Source organism: Carassius carassius, chromosome 39 (assembly GCF_963082965.1).
Source record: "Carassius carassius chromosome 39, fCarCar2.1, whole genome shotgun sequence".
NCBI classification, from domain to species: domain Eukaryota; kingdom Metazoa; phylum Chordata; class Actinopteri; order Cypriniformes; family Cyprinidae; genus Carassius; species Carassius carassius.
The window spans coordinates 22716455-22730390 of NC_081793.1; the positions used below are offsets into that span (position 1 = coordinate 22716455).

Consider the following 13936-nt stretch of genomic DNA (forward strand, 5'->3'; position numbering starts at 1 on the left):
CAGAACAGCAGGAAGTCTTAACCAGACTAAAGCTTACATCAGTGGCCACACGACTGCTTTAACCATGTTTTACTATGTATATTGAAGACATAAAGAAGCATTTTTGCGTAACCACATGGCATTGAAGCATTAGACTGGCACACACACACAGATGCAAGAGTTGATTATATTCATCAATCTTTTCCAAGCTGTTTGAGACTGCAGCTGCATTAGTTTCACATCACAGGCTTGTGTTATAGCAGGTTTATATAGCTCCAAGGTAGGTTTTGATGCATAAGGGTGTGTTTGTGGTAAATGAGGCTTGTTTACAACCCTGCTAGTTCAACAAATACTAACCGTTCTCCCATTTTTCAACGTAGTACCATGACAAAGCCAAACTGTGTGCATGTGCATGTAGAAAATCTGAACGAAGACTCATTCATATTCTCAAATGCTCCTTATTCTTTTATTAAACTCGGATTATAAAGGCATTTTAATGGTTAAGTTAAATAAAAGTTGCAATAGAATTGATGCATTGAACATTTTTGGCTGATTATTTCTGCTGATGTGGTTGGATATCTGTTATGGAAATGGTGCTTCATTCGGTCTTCTGCACTATTTTAAGGGAAAAAATATATATTTTACTTTAGTAACTATCTGTATTATCTAATAAAACCATTCACATTTAGTGCTGTACTTGATACTGTAATATGTGAGCGCACCTTCATTTACCCCAGCTGTTTTTGAGCAAGGTTCTGCTGATAGAATATGCAGAAATATGAAATCTTGCTCTGTTAAATTACATCCTAATGAACATGCATGTTACGAAGTGCTGAAAAATTACTTGGAAATCTGTGTTTTGTGTCTGGCGGAGCCACACAGGGAAGGAAATTACACCTAATTGGGAGTTTGGTTGCTCTCGTTCATGCTTGTTAAACATAGATTGATTGCTGTGGGACTAATCGAGGATAGAGAGTTTTCCCAGTGGAGTGTTTTTAATGCTTTTAATGATTAGATGTTGGGTGGACATCAGCTTGGCACTGGTTCATGTATAATGCGGATTTCTCTAGGACAGAGCTCTCTGGAAACTGTTGTGGAGAGGAAAATAATTTGGTTAAATTTATTTGCTTAGTGATTTTTAATCTTTCCCATGTACATATAGAATGGATGAGATTTTAAGGTTTGCAGTGCATTGCATTCTGTTAATTTACTCCCTTATGATTGGTTTGTTTTACCGTAGGACATTAGTGGGCATTAAAATGTATTAAATTATACATTTAAGCATTATGTTTTGCCAAAACCTGACATGCAAAAAGCACCCTGGTCGTTACATGAATACCAGTTTATTTCACTTCATGAATGCGATCATGTGCTTTCATCTCACAGGAATGTGGTGCTGTGAGATCTATCACACTGTGTCTGTGTAAATCCGTCCATGATGAAAACATGCCAGCTGTGTTTGCACCTAATCTATTTCCTTCTCATATCTTCTGCTGGTGTTTCTTTGTTGGTCTGCATTTCCTTTTTCCTTGATTTAATAATCAAGATTAGTACCACTGGACAGACTCTGCTGTATGATTGCATGCAGCAGATGATGAATTACATAAGAAATAATTGAGAGTTAAGATGTTGTTAGATAAGACGTGACAGTGAAAGCCGACAAAATATTTTACAAGATTGCTGTTTAAAAAAAATAAGCGTTTATAAGTTTACTTTCTACCTTAATTGAGTACATAAACAACTTCACTCCAATTTTGTTAAACCTAGAGTGGAGGCTTTCATTCATATAGCTTCATTCTCTCTCCACAGCTGCCAGTATTTGGATTGTACAGTGCTGTATTGCTGTTTTTACCTCTGTTCTTCGTAACTGTCTTAGACTCTGTCTTCTGGTATACTCTTTTTGAACCCTTCCTCTGTCCTTTTATACGCTGCCCTGTTATTTTCAAAGCCGTGATGAAGCCTGTCGAAACAGGAACAAAGTGACTCTGGGGAAAATGTTCCCAGAACAAATTGGTCAAGAGATTTAACTCTGAATGGACCAGCAAAGCTCTTTTGAGAAGAGGAAGAGGTCTCCTCCAATGAGGAGTTTCAGCAGAAATGAATACTCTCAACTCTTAATTTTGGAATAGGTGAGTCAGGCTGTGGGTAGATCTCCACATACTCCCGCAATCCTGTGCCCACCAGCAACAAAGGAATGACAAATCCCAACTGACACAATGCCTTCACTAATGAGAGTGTTCTGGGGGCATGAGAGATCTGGCCATCTCTTTCTCCTTCTATCCATCTTTTCTTGGTATCTGTACATACTCTGCATCTTTATATCCACACTTATCCCCGATATACAGACACTTTCTTGTAATGTATAAACAGATGTTTAATTTTCTGCTGTTGCGCTGACTAAAACTGTGCTATTTCTGTTTCAGTCCATCATGGAGCAGTTCAACCCTTGCTTAAGGAACTTTGTTGCCATGGGGAAGACTTACGAGAAGGCCCTCTCCAGTGAGTACATGTTCTTTTTCACTCTTGCAGGCAATGAGCCAGCTATTCAAGCTCGTTTCATTGGTTTGCTTTAATTTATGAGAAGATACTGCTTGAAATCCAAAGCTACAGGCAGCGCCACACATTGGTCGCATACAGATTTCTGAATAACATCTGGGATTTGTTATTTCTAAAATAAAAACTCAAATTATTGCATAGAACTCTAGTAGAATGTTGTTTAAATGTTTGTTGAATGTTTGTTAAGAATTAATGTTTTTTTTTGTGGGGCGGAAGACGACTTGTTCCCTCGTAGTGATGATGTCATAGAATGTTACATGTCTAAACCCATTTGCACCCTGAAATCCCCTAAACATCCATTCGGTTCATGCATGTTGCATCTCCAGAGCGGTCACATACCTTATATGTAACCAATGACAATTGATGACGTATTTCTGTTATATGTGTGGACCTTCATGTGTGTTTTTTTGAAATGTTGACTGGGCAAGGACAAAGACATAGACGTTTCTGAGCAAAAATATGCACTGGGAGAAAGGGAGAGTAAAATGGAACAGAGGATGAGCGTAAATAGGCCAGAGAGAGCTTTGGGAGCAGACACAGTCCCACAGAGGAAGCGAAAACGGGAACATGGAAGATGTATATTGAGGACAAGAATGATACGTCACTACAAGGAGGACGAAGTATGGCACAAACAACACTAAGTAGCACAGGTGTCTGGTGTTCAGAGCAACAATTAAATGTCCTTTTCTGCATTGCCTCTTTCTTGCACAATGCTTAACTCTGAGAATAATTTACTAACAATATCTCGTTTTTAACATTATTGAAAAAACTGCTTTCCATGACAAATTCTAACCAGACAACAAGCATGTGTATATGTATTCCGAACACGAGAACCAAACAGCCAAACCAAACACCTAGCCAATTACAATTATTATTATTTTTTTTTTACTAATACTACTTCCACAGTCTCTCCTCATGTGTATGTTTATTATGTATGAGGAGTAGTATTTGGGTCCAGTAAGATTTCAGTCTGGGTGAGGTTTACTTGGCGTGAGGCCATAAAAATAGAAAAACAACAACAGCAGATAAAACAGATAAGTCGTGATCGTGGCTTGTTAGAAAAATTGTGATAAATATGAAAGAACTTTTAAATCACTTTTCCCTTTTATTGCGTTGCTTCTGGTTAGGACACATTGTTAGGGTGTTCTACAGATGCTAAACCAATGGGATTTGTGTTAAATTCAGGTAAATAATGCTGCCACATTGTCTGATCTCAGAGTATAATGCATACAGATTTCTTGTGTCCAGTTTAGCTCCACAGACAAGGCAGAAGCTGTAGGATGAGCATCGAATCTCAATAGAGTTGCATTGTGTGCAAAGTACTGCAGAGAACCAATCACTTTCCTTACCATTTCAGACTTCATCTAATATTTTATGAGGCAGAAAATACAAGAAAAAAGACCAACGCTCTAGAGACCGCGAGAGTGTGTGAATGTGTGCGAGAGTGTGAAGTCTGATAGATAAGGTTAAAAATAGACCCAACTTGAGTGAGATTTGCGCTCCCATCCTTGTAGATCAGCCTTGGCTGCAGCAACGAAGGTTCACAGAATCCATCATGGGGATTTGCTTGCTCCATAGTACACACTAATGACTAGTGCAGATGGTGGCTACTGGGCATTTACAAGTTTTTGGGCTTCTTGGCAAATGCAAGAAACCAATAGTAAAACTAATAGATCATTAACATGTCATATAGTACAAAAAAGAAAAAAAGAAAAACATTGGCTGCAATTGTTTAACAGAGATTTTTGGAGGTCCATTTGCATGCCCTGGAGTACATGATTATGTTGAGATGTCTTGTACATAAGCAGCTGTTAAGCCTAAAGTCCTCCTTTGCCTTTTTCTTGGAAGTGTTGGAGAACTCTTAGAAATTAAGGATTGAAAGGGTTAGGAGGTTAAAAAAAATTAAGAATAAGAAAAATTAGTGACCAAAGACCTTAACACTGGAGATTTCTGTCTGCACTGTGCTAGAGAATATCACATACAAACATGCCATGTGATAACTGGGTCTAGATTGGCATTTTCTGTGGTTTTTAACTTTGGATTGTCTCCTGTGGCTGATCAATGTTTCTTTAGAGTTGGTTGGAGAGACTTTCTATCCTATTTTTCAGACCTCTGTAATCCTCTTTCTTTCTGCTGCCTCTCTCGTTCCTTTCCCCCTCATCACTCAGCCTAACCGCTGGAGCACCAAAGCCCCCAGATTTCCCCCTCTAATCCCTCACAACCAGGACGCACCTTATCCTGAGCCTGGGATTTGCACAGACACTAGCAAATAAGTCTATACATTCATATGGAATTGGGCTGCCATTGGTGTAACCTTACTACCTCCACCCAAACACTCCCACTGCACTGAATTGGAATGGTCATGTGGCATTTTTAATTTGATGTGAATGTCATTGTCAATAAGGCTTTTAGGGATAGAAGTACGACAGTTTGTTCAAAATGTCAGAGGCCAGAAGCAGATCTTCTACATGTGGCAGTGCTGAGAATGCAATGCTTGCGTACTTTCATTTTGTACTGAATGAGACAGGGATGCACCAATATTAAAATTCTGGTACAGAATTGTGTAACTTTGATACACAATAAGCAGACTTTCATTTTATGGCTGATATTAAATGCTACATTATTATGTCTAAATAAATGAAAAATAAAACACTAAGATCAAATGTTATAAAATGTTATTAACTGAATTTGGGCATCACGTTGCTGTGCATTAGAATGTACAGTATAAAAACATGAATATTGATTTTGAGATTAGCTAAAGATTACAGTGTTTTAGAGTTTTATTAAATTTGAGTGTTTTAATGATTAATGCCAAAGTTAGATTGCGACAAAAGTGATCTAAAATGTAAAAATAAAATTACTTTTCCAATAATGGGCAATTAAATATGGGAACAGATATATCATTTCTACACTGTAAAAAATATTATGTGCTATGAAACAATATTCATATTTTTGAGTAGTTTTTTTAGGGCTTGATTTCTTGATTTATGGAATCTACCTGAATAAATCATGTAAAATCTTAATCATTTAATCTATGACCCAGTGAACCTAATATTATGATTATTGAATTGTGCTAATATATTTTAAGCTGATTCTCAAAATTCTGTGATTTTTCAGTAAAGGCCTGTTTGTATTTAACTTTGACATTTAACATTTAAAAGACTGTATACAGCTAGACAGCTTAAAAAGAAAAAAAACATTTAATACTGCACTAGCATTGGAAAAGCTACTGCTCACTGAACAAGGCATCATGACTCATAGTAGTAGTACATGCAGTTATCCACAAACTAACAATAAGTTCTACTCTTCTGCACAATGGTAACAATAGAAATTCAACATAACAGAAATTCTTTCAAATGTCAAACATAATTGAATATTAAAGGGCACCTATTAATGCCCCTTTCTACAAGATTTAATATTGGTCTTGGGAATGTTTCTGTAAAGTTTAAGCTCAAAATACCCCACAGATCATTTATTATAACATATGGGAGAGATGTGTGTGTGTTGCTTTCTTTAACGTTCCACCTGGAATCAAAGATACAGTGATGCCAAACTTCGTCATGGCAGAAGAAAGCTCTTGTGTTTACAGCTGTGACAGTAAGCCCTTATCGGGATCAACTAAATGCTGGATTTGAATTATGTGAAATATTTAAAGTTTGCGGCATATAATCTTTAAAATATGTCCAAGAGTTTTACACACCGATCTCAGGGTTTCCCACACATTGATTTATTTGTGGCGGCCCGCCACTGACTGCCACAAATAGATGTTCGAAAATATTTTGACTTCGTTGAACAAACATGATCACTGCACGTTTCAAAATCAAAACATGGCACGGGTGTTTTTATATGAATGTATCATTTTTTAATGGAAGCGATTGTATTCAGAAAAATGTTAATGTCATTTTCATTTTATCTTTCCTATAATGCCTTGCCTTGATAAAGTAGCGTTCATTAGCACAGCGCTGTTTTGATTTAAGGCCCTTACTTGGTAAACCGCTATTTCTGCTGCTATTAAGTGCCTCCTGCTGGCAGAGAGTGAACTTGCACTTTCAGTAAGCCTGCTGTTTTATATTTAAATTGTAAACATATATTTTACCCCCAGGGGAAGTGCTGCCACACATAGAGTGTAAGTCTTTGGGAAACACTGGGTCTGTTATTGTTGGGACATTTCCACGCCCTTAAATATGATGCAGCACAAAAAGAAACATGATTGGTTGCTTTACCTGTCAGTCATATGTCCTCCGGGGCGGGCTTTGGTCTTTCAAAGCTGCCAAGGTTCCTGGACTTTCTGCCGTCAGTCTGAAGGTCTGTCTACGTGAGACTAGGAACTAACAAAAAAAAATTACTTATAAAATATACACACTATTTTTAATTATCACTTTAATTTTTTTAATGAAAATTACAAGATCCATGATTGCAACTTTGTTTGATTGGGGTATAATTGCAATAATGCATGAAACAAATGTGCAAAGCAACAAAATTCTTTGTTTGCATACTTCAAATCCCTCAAAAACATTATTGAAATATTGGATGCGATATTACAACAAATTTGATGTACTTCTGTCCCTCACAACCTTATACATTTGCATCGGAATAAATATGCTGTGTTGGTCTATAGGATTCTTACCTTATTTTAACAGATACTTGATTTTAAAATGATGTAGTCAAGGCTGAACTTGTCTTATTCTACTACTATGTATGCTAACCTTGGCTAACCACTTGCTCTGTAACTTCTGGTTCTAAATTTCACTGTGTTCCAAGACACTTTGTGCTTCTTGGCACTGTCCTGCCTCACTAAACTGCCATGATCCTCTGGCTTCAAGAGAGCCTGATTGAGAGCCAGCCCTTCTCTGCCCTGGTGAAGCAGAAGAACCACAGCTGTCCCTGTGGGGGGACCTCACACAGAATGAGTGATTGCTCTCGGTAATGTGCTATCTGATGTGAATGTTAAGTTTTGAAGGGTATCAAGCTTTTTGTTTGTTTTTTATTTTAAAGTAATGGTACTTTTGCTATTCATTGCTTACCAATCACAAGCTCCACCCCCACCTCCCTCAGTTCTCTGGCCAAGCCATCATAGAACATATAGAGCTTAAAGCTTTCCCATCCACCACTCCTGTTTCCATAGATGCGGCACCTTTGGGTTGAGGGAAGCTTCGGGTTAGCACGTTAGCACACTCCCGATTCTTATGTCCCCAATGCTTCCATGTTTCCAGGTGTGACATTTGCAGCAAAAGGCTACTTCGACGCACTGGTGCGGATGGGAGAAATGGCCAGCGAGAGTCACGGCTCTAAGGATCTTGGTGAGTTATAGACTGTAGCTGCAGTGCCCCCTGTGGTTGGGAGGGGGATTGCAAAATAGAAAACTTGATGGTTTCAGTGTGAATGGCTTTGGATGTATGAGTACATAGTACAGCATATTTAAGACTGAATCTTTGGATATAACACACACTATCTTTGTACAAATGTACACACTCTGCAGATTCATTCATTTGCTTATTGGTGATTTGTTGCATTGTTCATTCTATCCTGTTGTCTTATTTCAATGTGAAAAATTATTAATCTGTAGGAACTAGAATTTAGATTTAGTGAGTCGTGATGAGACTGGAAAACAATTCTTGACAACATCTCAAATTTTCAGTAACAGTCTTAAGTGTGTTCTAATTCTTTTGCAGTTAAATATGCAAAATTGCTCTTTCACAACAATAAACTTTGCAATTCCACTGTGCTTTAGAACCAAAAAATTAATTTTTAATTGTGATTTGTGCAAATTACAAATTGTGTGCATTAACTGTACCTTTAAATCATATTAAAACATTTATGTATTTTTAGCATACATGCCGCTTCAGATGACATCTGTCACAACTTTGCTACATAAAACGCTAAAAATTTTGTTTCCAATTTATTAATTTAAAATTAATGTTCTTTTTGAATTCGCTATGAATTTTGTGCATTAAGAAAGCATCTGCAAATCACTTATTTTCCTTCCAGACATTGTATGAATTATGCCCCATGAATGATTTCACAATGTCAATGAAAAGTATAATATTCAAGATTTTTTTGAGATGACATTCAACAGTACAAGTATGTTTTTCTTTCCTCGGAAATGTTGTTGTCAGTTGATTATTTATAAGTGACTGTGCCTTGTGTGGCAGTGACTAACTGATAAGTAAACACATTAGCAACTAATAGTAAAATGGGCGCACCAAATACTTATCAGAATATACAAATAATACCTCAATTTTATTTACCTTTCCAGGAAGTGTTGATCTTTTCTATTTGTATCCTGCTGAAAAGAGCATTCAAGTCTGAATATCATTTGATCTATATCAGGTTAGGTATGTTTTTTGATCTCCAAGGGGAAATTTATTGACCAGAGTGTGGGTTTGAGCCTCAGTGCTCAAAGTATTGTTGTCCGGTTGTTTGTCCAGTGCTTCACTCGAGGTATAGTTTGAGTCTGATCAGACTAACTTCAATGGAATGTGAGACTCTTGATAGGATTTGCTGTTGATTCTACAGCATAATCTTTTTTAAAAGCACATCAGATTGGCAGCAGCAAATATTTTCTCTTTAAAAGAGGACTGGAGGGGAGAGGCTTACAGAGGGACAAGAAAGCTGGTTAAACTACCATCATTGCCATCATTCATCTCAGAAAAGGTTTTCTGAGCATTCATCTTTTCAGTTTCACTGGTTGGTGTCTCATTGAATACATATTCAATGGAGCTCACGATCCTAGCTCTAATTTGATCAGTAAAAGGCTATTATTTTAATGAATTCAGCTTCATCTTATACTGAAATTAGTTACCTGATTTCCAGCATTCTCAATATCAAAACCGTATAGCTAGGCGGAGCTGGAGTCTTTATGAGATTATATTTTAATCTGGAAGAGAGCTTTATCTAGCGCTGCTGTCTCAGCATTGTTAACAAAAAGCAGCAATATCTGTGTATGAAAAGTTTAATGAGAAAAGTTTTATGAGGATTTATGTCTTTCAGGCTTTTCATCACTAGTCAAATGAAAGCATGTCTGTGTTTGATTTGTACCTTCATGATAATGCAGAAAATATATATTATAATCTTCAAAAATGAATAATACTGGTTGGTATGACATTTATTCCCTCCCATACTAGAATGTGTACATTGACAGATATTTTACTATACTGCAGCTGTGGTAGATATCAGGAATAATTTGTTATTATGATGGTGATAAGGAATAAACATGGATTAATAAAAATATAGAATAAGGTGTGACCCAAACAAGTAGTTGTTTGTGTGCTAATATTTATTTTGCTGTTCAGTTTATTTGTATTCAAGTGTTACATAAGTCAGACATCATTATACTCCCCCTCTCTCAATAGTGCATTTAATATGTGCATGCATGGATTGATTATCTTTTTGTTTTTACAGCTGTTCCAGTAATGCTCATGTCATCTGTGCCTGTTCTTTTACAATGAATGTCAAGCATGAGAGAACTACACTAGAATCATCATGCAGCTTTTACTAGGAACGCATGATATGTTGACACCATCTGCAAATATGTATTATTTTTATTATAGTAGCAGCAGATATTGGATACAGCCTAATAATAAACATCAGCCAGAGATTAAATATCTGTGCATCCCATAAGTATCAGTGCTTCACATTTGTTGACTATTTGTAGCTTGTGCATGTGTCTATGTTTCCCTGTAAAGTCTCATTTTTTCTTACATTTTATCAACACTAATAAAAGTTGCCATTGAGTCTTTCCGTTCACATGACCCAAGAGCACTCCAGATGCATGTCATAACCACAAAACATATCTGTTCCTTTGTCTGGTTGCTCTCTGAGTGAGTATATGATTGATTTGCATGAGCAAGACAAAGAAGTGTGTGTTCATGGTTGAGTGACAGGTTTTGTTAGGATCAGGTCTGACTCTGTTCTTTAAGCAGATGTTGAATGTCAGTGTTATTTAGATACACAGGCTTTGAATGAGCTAGCAAGACATCAGTGGCATGAAGTGAAAGCTTTTTTTCAGCTTGGCCACAGGCAGAATGAGTTTGTGTTATAAATTTATACACATGCAGACTTGTGTGTGGGTGAGGTCCCAGCTTTAATAATTGATACAGACATATTTCTGGCTTTAGTATAATTGTATGCTATAAGGAAGGCAGTTTTGAGGATGGGAGGCTTCACTGGCCTCACAGCATCATGATGATGGCCATTAATATTTAAAATCATTCGCACAATCGCAGTGAAACACTTTTGCCCGTCATAGTCACCCCCTGCTGAAGATGTTCCTGTCTTCTTGGACTTGTTAGCATGTCTCTGAGATGGACCAAAGGGTTTTAAAGGATGTTGCACAAATGCGGCCACATGTGTATTAATAATGTATGTTGTGAAGCTTAATGGGTAGAACAGTTCACATGCCTGAGGTATGTGTGCACTTGTTGTGTTATTGCATATGGATGTCGACTTTTTGTCCAACAACCTAGTGCAGTTGACTTATGTATGTAGAAAAAGCTGGTTTATTTTATTTGTATTTATTTATGTTATATAATATTATATGTATTTAGTTGAGTATTTGTTTTTTATATTTTCAAAAAAAATAAATAATAATAATAATCTCTCAAATTGCATTGCATCTCACACTGCTTTTTTAATAAGTTTAAGATGCTGTATAAGACACTGCCCAGCCCAATTATACAGAATTTTCTCGCCCTCATATCACACACACACACACACACACACACACACACACACACACACACACACACACACACACACACATATATATATATATATATATATATATATATATATATATATATATATATATATATATATATATATATTTCTTCTGTAGAACACAAATGGAAGATATATTGAAAAACCCTGGCCTCAAAAAAATAACATTAGACCCCACTGAAGGCCTGATCATACCAATGTTCGGAACAAAGAAATTCAGTTACATTTTCTGTTATTCACAGTCTGATGAGACTGTGTATAAAAAGCAAAAAAGCTGAATGAAAATGCAAATTCACGATTTTCATATATTTTTGTTTATCACTTAAAGGTTGAGTAAATTATGTCATAATTTTCATATTTGAGTGACATATCCCTTTAAGAATAAGTCAGCTAGTCATTCATGCGATCCACTGACTAGTTGATTTACAAAATAATGTCAACTGGTTGGTTAAATTGTTACAACCTGATGTCAAATGTGATTCATCAGAACATACTGAATCATCTGAGATGAAAGTGAATAGCAAGTAAACAGGACTAGATTAGCACCTACAATGATGTTAAATCTCAGGAAGCGACTAGTTAAAATGAAATGAGCGGAAGTGATCAAAATGTATGAAATTACATTATATCATTACAAGAGCTTTGCTCTCAGGATGCTGGATAATGGTGGGATTACATTAAGTGTCATTATCTTCCTCTTCATTGCATCCTCTACTCTGAATAACTCGGAGTCTCTCGCTGTGAAGAGATACGCAGCGATTCTTCAATGCAGCACTTGTGCATATCACATCACCCACCGCCTGCAGTCAGCCCACACACTGATGCAGAAACGCAGCCGGCCTGAGGAGAGAGAGGGAGCCATGAGCTAAAAATAGATGAAACACTTGCCTTAACAGGAGAAGTTCCGTTAGAGAGAGAATGAGAGAGCAAGAGTAATGTGAATGCGGCCCGTGCTGTGAATTTAGAGTCCCAGAATGCCTCCTTGGTGATGTCAGTGTTTCCAAAAACAGCTTCCCCTGTCTGCCTCTTCAATGCTGCACGAGTGTGTGTGGAATAGTAAACAGCTTCCTCTTCCCTCTGCCTAAATATGGGTATCAGTCGTCATGGCTGTGTGACACCAGTAGATTATCATCACGTCTGTAGTTTTAGCTTTAGGAGTTTACCGTCAAATTACAACCATTTATGCAGATAATTATTCTTAATCCTGGATATTCTCGCTTGAGCACAAATATGTGCAGAAAGGCAAGTGTGTTTTCTGACTAAACACGATTAATTGCATCTGCAGGCATCTTGCTCTCGATGTAGTCACAAAATAACTCTGGGGTGTTTGAATAATTAGGCCTAATGATGGCAAATCTTGGTGCAAACTGAAATTCTCCAGCAACACATCCGGTCTCATTTTTGATAAGCTATTCAAATAAATATCTCAAAATATGCCTCACAGATCAGATTTCCAGTCCAAACATTGAGACTTTGTATGTTTAGCTTCTTTGCTACTGTGGCACATCACAATGCATGTTCTTTTATGTTTGGAGAATAGCCCAAAGGCTAAATCCCTCATTGTATTTATTAACAGTGAAAATAAATCCGGTATATCTGCAAAACTATTAGCCTTTTCTGACCATGCTGAATAATGATCATTTTAACCAGAGAAAAAAATTGCTATCACAGCATGAGCACATGTGAGTTACCCGGGCCCATGCCGATATTTGCATTTTAAGCCATTATCGGCCGATATCGATAACGTTCCGATAAAATTATGCATTCCTAATCAAATGTATATAGCATCAAATTAAATAAAAATAAAAACAAAATATAAACTTTCAACAAGACATTTATAAACTGTGGGAATATTCTTCTGTATGGATATGCACAGCTGTTTCTCTCTCTCCATTCTCTAACCTTCAATTCCAGCTCACCACAGGAAGCCTAGAAATTGCACTTTATTATGTGATTGACTCCATCCTGATGTTTGGAGCGCAGCAGAAGGTTTGCACAGACAAACTTTCATTTTCACTCCAAGTCGGTGGAATTTGTAGTGTCATAACATAGTTTGAGTGCTTCCTCACCACATTGAAAGCCATTGTCTCACCCTCTGGGTATCTCTCGCTCCACACACAAACAAAGCACACATACAAAAAGAGAAATGCAAATGGCTCAAACACCTCTGAGGAATGAATCACAGAGCTGATAATTGCTGCTACAGATGCTATCGCAAACAGAAGAGTCGCTTGGAAATACCACCACTGTGACTTACATCAAATCAGCTTTTGGAGAACATTCTTTTAAGAGCATTTTATTCTCTCACATATAGGCAAATTAATGAGTCATGCTTTAGAGAAGGCTTTTCTCATAAATATTTATGTGTTTTGGTACATCCATTTGCGTAAGTCAATTCTTATTTTAAGGCATCATAGGTGTGCTGACAATGTAAGTGGTCTCAAGAGATCTTAAATACTTCTTATTTGGCCAAAATCAAAGGCAGCTCTACATGTATTCTTTGCAGAGAAGCCAATCCCAGAATGCATTGTGATGAATCAATCAATTCTTAAAAAAATATTCATTTAAGTTTCAATATATTTGTATTAACTAGGACATACTGTTTTACAATTTTTTTTGTTTATTACAGTAAGTGTTTTATGCTCAATAGACTGTCATATTTTTAGCTTAGCAACATGCTAAT

The 13936-nt window shown here is 36.8% G+C and overlaps 1 protein-coding gene across 9 annotated transcripts in view; it reads left to right on the forward strand.

The window, feature by feature from the left end:
• The window catches only part of LOC132121656 (brain-specific angiogenesis inhibitor 1-associated protein 2-like), a 49219-nt gene that overhangs the window by 10218 nt on the left and 25065 nt on the right, over positions 1-13936 (forward strand). For 8 of the 9 annotated variants that reach the window (XM_059531295.1, XM_059531303.1, XM_059531301.1 and 5 more), the window contains exons 2-3: positions 2403-2478; positions 7749-7835. In XM_059531295.1, coding sequence (XP_059387278.1) covers positions 2403-2478; positions 7749-7835 — 163 coding nt within the window. The remainder of the gene's footprint in view (positions 1-2402; positions 2479-7748; positions 7836-13936) is intronic. The other variant, XM_059531300.1, reaches the window with a different exon arrangement.